This window comes from Neophocaena asiaeorientalis, unplaced genomic scaffold, assembly GCF_003031525.2.
Source record: "Neophocaena asiaeorientalis asiaeorientalis breed wild unplaced genomic scaffold, Neophocaena_asiaeorientalis_V1.1 scaffold220, whole genome shotgun sequence".
NCBI classification, from domain to species: Eukaryota; Metazoa; Chordata; class Mammalia; order Artiodactyla; family Phocoenidae; genus Neophocaena; species Neophocaena asiaeorientalis.
In genome coordinates, this window is record NW_020174042.1 from 7,072,257 (window position 1) to 7,079,680 (window position 7,424).

The 7,424-nt window shown below is 45.1% G+C and overlaps 1 protein-coding gene across 1 annotated transcript in view; it reads right to left on the reverse strand.

Annotated features, from left to right (window-relative positions):
- Positions 1-265: 265 nt before the first annotated feature.
- The window catches only part of FBP2 (fructose-bisphosphatase 2), a 33,637-nt gene continuing 26,478 nt past the window's right edge, over positions 266-7,424 (reverse strand). The window contains exons 6-7 of the mRNA XM_024753827.1: positions 3,943-4,062; positions 266-680 (exon numbers count right to left, since the gene is read on the reverse strand). Of these exons, the coding sequence (XP_024609595.1) occupies positions 486-680; positions 3,943-4,062 (315 nt within the window). The 3' untranslated portion in view covers positions 266-485. The remainder of the gene's footprint in view (positions 681-3,942; positions 4,063-7,424) is intronic.

Consider the following 7,424-nt stretch of genomic DNA (forward strand, 5'->3'; position numbering starts at 1 on the left):
TATATTTATATACCTTGAATATATATAAGTATATATAATAAGTATATATATATATATATAATATACATATCTATTTTATAAGAAAAGAAATTAATCACTATAGGACTCCGACACTAGGTTCAAATTTTAAGCAAACCAAGACAAATTCTTAACTGATCTCTGTACCTTTGGCCCACAGGTGGATAGCTGCTGATTACTTGGGCTGATAGACCTAGAATCACAACCCTATTTGCCACTGTTCATGACAGAAGACAAATCAAAATCGTTCTTTTCACACGTGCGTTTTATTTTTAGCCCTTTACACTGACCACAGACTCATCTCTGGCTTCTAGACTTATCGTGAGCCCTTGGCGTCTGCTCCTCTGGATGTGATTTGGTGGATTTGCCTTTTGTTTCTCATCACCAGCATTCACTCACCTATCATTCATCTAGGGTCCTTAACAAGGTACAACACAAGGAGAAGAGGGCTTGAGGGGTCAGACTCACTACCTGCCTGCCTGGTTTTTCTGTACACAGGTGAGATATTCCTGCACATCATCCGGGGACCCTAGAATGAGGGGGACTCGTTGGTGAATGGCCTCAGGCTTCACGTCCAGCACAGGCTGGGTGCCTGTGGTCGCCATGCCTCCTGCCTGCTCGATGATGTAGGCCACAGGATTGCACTCATACAAGAGCCGGAGCTGCAGAGGAACAGAGTCAGGTGGACAAGTGTTGCAAGTTGTCAAGATTCCCACGCCATGCCCCTAAAGTTCCGCGAGGAATTCCAATTACTCAACTGCTGTCTCATTAGCGCGAGTGCATTTGCACATCTCAGTGGAGCTGGCTGCCCGAGCCCTACACTCTCCAGGAGGCTGGGTGCCTCCGCTGATACTTATCACATATGCCTTTGGGGACACCTCTGGTCGACATCTACCTGTCTTGTGACCTTTATGCTTATGAAAGCTTGGCCTTCTCACTTGGGAGTATGAGATCTAGGTACTCATTTCTCTCTGGTTCCGCAATGAGGTAAACTGACTCTGCGGGGCCTGGTTAGGAGCCTCTGTATGCCAGGCCTTATGGCCAGTCAAGCGTCTAGCTTGGATGGGATCGGAAGGTCACCTCGGGAGTGCTGGCCAGTCTCTCAAGATAACCACACTGTCCGGCATCGTGGGGAGGAACATCTCAAGTGTCGACTTGGCCGCACAGTTTGCTGGTGTTTAAATGGCCTTTCCTTTTGGCGCCTTAGACTAAGTTAGTTAACTCTCTCATTGCATGCTCTCCCACAGAATCCTGTACTTCCCCTTTCATAACAGTCCAGACTCTGAAGTTTGTTTAACATCTGCCTGCCTCATTGGACGCCCTCCCGTGAGGCAGGGGAGGGGTCTGTCAGGTTGGTCTTTGTGGCCTCTCCATTCCTAGTACTGCCTGACATGTAGAGAGTGTCCAAACAAGGCTACCATGTACACTGCACAGGGGCTCCCAGTGGAGGGCAGAAATGGGGGTGGGGGAAATCAGCCTGCACCTTTGTTCGCCAGGCCAGGTACATGTGTCCAGGGCCGAGCCTGTTCTGAGAAAGAAATGCCTTTCTAAAAGGCACTGTGAGAACTAGCGGGTGTCTGTCCTGTGTCCAGTTAGAATATGGTGAATTGACTTGAAATGGGCTGACTGAATGTCCTTTCTGGGTCTACTTCTGTCATTATGTTCTGACTCCCTCCCCATCCCCTGACCCACAGCGGACACACACACACATCACATTAGATTCAGGGTGACATTCTAGCTGCACGCTCTGACTCAGTATCATACGATCTTCTCCTTCCTTCCCTCATAGGTACAAAATCTGTAGTTAAAAAAATTTTTCTCCTTTTCCGCAATGAGCTTTCAAAGTGGTTGATCTAGCTCTGTGCAGCCTTTTTCTTTCCATTCTTTTCTTGAAATGCGTTTGTTAAAACTACTTGGAGAAAACAGTTATATCTTGTGCTGATTTTTAAATTATTGTTATTTCAAAGAGAGGAACAAAATATCTCCAATCTGGGTTGGAGAGCCACGCATCGAGGAGAAAGTAAATTAAGACTGTAGAGGGCATTTGTTGCCATTTTGGGAAAACAGCATACCATGCTTTTGTTTGTATCATGTTGATTCAGATACAATAAATAAGTAAACAAATAAACAAGCACAGCATTCTTGCATAAAGCTTGTCTCGGAGGCAAGGTTTGTTCTGACCTTAAAATGCCATTGTTGTAGTAAACGCATCTTAAAATACAATGTCTGGATCTTCATGGTACCTTGACCTGCAGGCCATGCAATCTATTTTTTTTTCACGATTAAAATCCACACTGCTCTACAGAGACAAGCGCACATAGGAGGAGAACCCAACCACGCACCCACACACACAGATGTGGTCACAGAGACCTTGAGAGCTAAAACATGGAGGTCAGAAACCAATGATACTTTCAATGTGGTGCTATGAATATAGATCTATATATGCAATTATACATGCTTATGGAAATGTTTTTGTAATTATATGTGGATATTTTAAGACTCATTTTAAATCATCTTAATAATTAGTAATAATTAGTCTTAATGTTCTCCCTGTTGGAAATGCGTACGTGACAAGACTGGTTCTACTTAAGAATATCCACATTAAAAAAAAAAAAAAAAATAGTGGGGCTTCCCTGGTGCCACAGTGGTTGAGAGTCCGCCTGCCGATGCAGGGGACACGGGTTCGTGCCCCGGTCCGGGAAGATCCCACCTGCCGCGGAGCGGCTGGGGCCGGGAGGCCTGGCCGCCGAGCCTGTGCGTCCGGAGCCTGTGCTCCACAACGGGAGAGGCCACAACAGGGAGAGGCCCGCGTACCGCAAAAAAAAAAAAAAAAAAAAAGGGGACTTCCCTGGTGGGGCAGGGGTTAAGACCCCACGCTTCCACTGCAGGGGGCGTGGGTTCAATCCCTGGTCGAGGAACTAAGATCCTGCATGCCGCGCAGCGCGGCCAAAAAAGAATTTCCACATCTTCTACTCTATCTCACTTAATACTCTGTAACACTTTTCTTTCCTCCAGCACCTTTTGTGCAGATTTATCTGTGACTCTTAGTTCAAACAGCTAATATAGGTGAGCTAAACACTCACGTGAAAAAAAATGTCTGACATACCAATCTGCATATTAAAATCTCCTCTCTGGTCTCATGTGCTGTGTTAGATTTCTTACCGTGGCTTTGAATCTGGCATTCCAATAATTCAGGTCGCCCGTGCTGAGAGACATATATACATGTGGCTACTTGTTAGTGTGTCAGAGAATACGACAGGGCTTTGTCTGGATTTGTCTACCCACCTATGATTCTGTGACTGGCTAAAAATCAGGCACCTTGCCATGGCGGTGTCTATTCAAAACAGATGCACTGGGACCATAAAGTTGCAGTGAGACCTTCCAGGAGCTACCTTTCCAGAAATATTGAATGAGTTCTGAGCAGAACTGCTTAGTCTGGACTTTGGGAACTGTCTATGGAATTTTTGGGTAGACCTCAGATCATCGTGAACCCCCTGAAAACATATGTAATGTGTATGTTTACATGTAATTTTCTTCTGGGAAGTGGGTCCATAGGTTTCATTAAATTCTCAAAAGGGTCTATGATGCAAAATCAGTTGCTGATGAAGCTAAAAGATAGACACAGCATTGGGAACGTGGGAGACGAACACAGCTGACTCACAGTGAATTGAGGGGCGTGAGGCCCACGGAAGTGAAGGCCAGTGACAATCGCCAGTAACAACAACTTCAGCCACCTCCTTCTCCACACCTTCTACCACAGCCTCAGAATTCACTAATGGGATAGAGACTTCGTTTCTCTTCCACCTGCCCACTCGCAGACAGACATGCCAAGGACAGGGCAGTAGCCAAAAAGCAGGCATGATGAGAAAGCGAATTCTGACTGGTTCCCTGAACAGGTTCAGCCAGCAGACAAAGGAGAGTTACCTTGCCCTTCGGATTTTTCTGGTTCGCTGGGTACAGGAAGATCCCTCCATAGACCAGGGTGCGGTGCACGTCAGCCACCATGGAGCCCACATACCTGGCCCCATAGGGAGCACTGCCATCCTAGAAGGCAGAGAGGAAAGAGACAAGATGCAGTGAGCTTAGCAATTACTGCATCTGCTTAGCATCTGAAGCACCTGCTTCAGGTCACACATCCAGCTGGTGCGACCTCTGCATTCCAGGGCCTCCTTCTTCCACCCACCAGCTTAGGAATTGAAAATATTATATAACTGAGCATTCCATTCATCAGGATGCCCCAAACCTCAACTAGTGATTGGACTCATTACATGTTGGACTACTTAAAGTGAGAGACAATACGTGTCCTAGACAGAAGCTAACAAGAAAAAAAAATTTTTTTTAAAGAAAGAAAAACGAAGTACAAACGCCAACTGTTTGGCTGTTCCTTGAATCTCCTCCTTGGCCCCCAGAGTTCAGAGCACTTTTCAGCTTTCTGAAAACCAGATTCCCTTGAACCATGACAACTTTTGCACTTAGTGTAAGCAGTGTTTATTCACTGGCAAAATTATTTTAAGGAGCCTTAGAAATCATGCAAAAAATACAACTTCCTTATAAACCTCAATTTCATTAGTCATGTAATGAAAAGAATATTTGTTCTGAAAAGAACAAAGTTCATCATTTCCCTCAAGTAGGGCATGTCAGGTAAGGCACGACTGTCTGATGAAATGGTTTGGGCAGGTTTGCTTTTCCTCATTCAGCGACCCATCTGAGACTTCTGTGTCTAATCTAATAATTCTCTGACAGTGCAGGGAAACACCAAACTTCCTCAGAGCAGATATCCAGTGTTTTGTGTGGCATCAGCCATAATAAAATGCATTGATTTCATAAGCATTTATATTCATAAGCCCCTCCATCAGTCTGTGACGCCCTTGGGGAAAAGACTTCCTGCTTGATCTTGGCATTCCCTGAGCCCAGCCTGGTGTGAGGCAAAAAGTACATGCTGGGAAAATACCTACTGAATTTCATCTACGTGAGATTTCTTGAAAGCACTACTCAGGTTGTTACCTTAAAAATTACATGGGAGATTTTGCCTCCTCCATTTTATTCACATAATGATATTAAGTATATAAAAACACCTTCAGATGCCAATTAAGAGACTTCTCAGTAGGTAAAAGAACACAGGTCTGGATTAGACCAATGGCCATAAGGATGAAGAAAATGGACTAACTTGAGAGATATTTAGGAAATAGAGTTGATAACACCAAGTGAATGATTAGACATGGGCATAAGAAAGAGGTAATCCTCTCGACTCATTCCCCGAATGTTGTTGGGAATGAACATGATGGTTGAGGCAGTATGGATCAAGAGAAGAAGAACCAGGAAGGAGCAGAATTGGGGGTGTATGTTCAGTGGGGGGTGGGGGATAGGAGGGTCAGAGTTGGACATGTGGAGTTCTAGGTGTCTGAGGAGCAAGCAGATCTGAATTCCATCAGAAGAGACTGGATGAGTTCACCCTGGCAGGATACCAAGTGTGAGCTGAGAGGTTTGTTTGGAATAAAGTCCTGTACCAAGCTTGAAGGGCAGGCAGAAGTGTGGAAGCCAGTAAAAGAGGCTAAGAAGATGATTAGGAAGGTGGATGTAAAACCAGACACAAGGCCAAGGAAGGGGTAAACACCCCTAAATGCCATGGAAAGGTCAGGTAACATAAGGTGGAAACATGACGCTGGATTTGGCAACACAGATAAAAGAGGATTATAAAGGGCAGACAATGGAGCAAAGAGAGTTAAAGAGGGAATGACAGGAAAGAAAAACTTAAAAAAAAAAAAAAAAAGGAAACATCCTTCCAACTTCTGGGTATTTATCCTAAAAAACTAGGAAATAGAATCTCAAAGAGATATCGCCATACCCATGTTCACTGCAGCATTCACAATAGCCAAGAAGTGGAAGCAACCTGAGTGTCCATTGACAGATAGGTGGATAAGAAAATGTGGTATATACACACAGTGGAATATTATTCAGACTTGAAAAAGAAGGAAATCCTGTCACTTGTTACAACATGGATGAACCTTGAGGACATTATGCTAAGTGAAATGAGCCAGTCACAAAAAGACAAACACTACATGATTCCACTTACCTGAGGTATCTAAAGTAATCCAGCACATAGAAACACATAGGAGGGTGTGGTTACTAGGGATGGGGGAGGGGAGGAGGAAATGGGGAATTGTTGTTCAATGGATGTAGAATTCCAGCTTTACAAGATGAAAAAAAGCCCTAGAGATCTGTTGCGCAACAGAAGGCTCAGATTTTAATCCTGGCTCTACCAGTTAAATAAGGTCATCTTTACTCAAGTTACTGAATAAGGAAGAACAAATCTGACTCTATATTGGATCTGTTTAGTTTACTTTAACCTTTGTATTCTATTGCTTTTGCTACAAATTAAGAATGCTGCCTCTAGGCTGAAATATACAGGACAGCCCATTCTCAAGGCTCTGACCTTCAAAGGTCACTTTTCCATTCATATAGAGATAAAAAGTTGCAGAACAGAGAATAACATTTGTCTTGTTGTAGATTTACAGGAACATCCTGACTTGACCTGTGTTGACAGCTGCAAGCACAAAGGATTCTGACACCAAGAAGTCTGCAACAACCAATCACACCCCCTTCCCTTTTAGTATAAAAGAAGCCTGAATTCTAACTCAGGTAAGGTGGTTCTTTGGGACACTAGTCCACCATCTTCTTGGTCTGCTGGCTTTCCTAATAAAGTCGCTATTTTTTGCCCCAGTAACTCATCTCTCTATTAGCCTCTATTGCCATGCAGCAAGCAAGAAGAGCTTGAACTCGGTAACATTACTTGACTGTTTAGGGCCTCAATTTCCCCATATGTAAAATGGGGACTGTGGTATTAACACTTATCTTGTAGTCTGTTGGAGAATTGAATGAGTTAGTACACAACAAGCACTAGGAACAGTGTCTGACATAGTATACACTAGCTACTATTATCATGACTAATAGAAGAGTGCAGTCAGGGATAGGAGAAGCTGCTACTGTCAGGAGACAAACAGCAAAGGAGGACTGCTCCTTCCACAATGGCGGAGGGTAAGGAAAAGTGCCTGGACCACTTCCCATCTCCCAGGGGTGCGGTGTGTGGGAGAATTGCAGCCGGAACACAAAGATCCTGCAGGGAAGCAATGGCCTCAGGAAGAATGAGGTGTGGGAGGAGCACTGCCTGCTCACACTGGAGAGGGGCTTCCCGAGGGCAAAAGTACAGGAGAGGGGGCTTCCCTGGTGGCGCAGTGGTTGAGGGTCCGCCTGCCATTGCAGGGGACACAGGTTCGTGCCCCGGTCTGGGAAGATCCCACATGCTGCGGAGCAGCTGGGCCCGTGAGCCGTGGCCGCTGAGCCCGCGCGTCCGGAGCCTGTGCTCCGCAACGGGAGAGGCCAGAACAGTGAGGCCCACGTACCGCAAA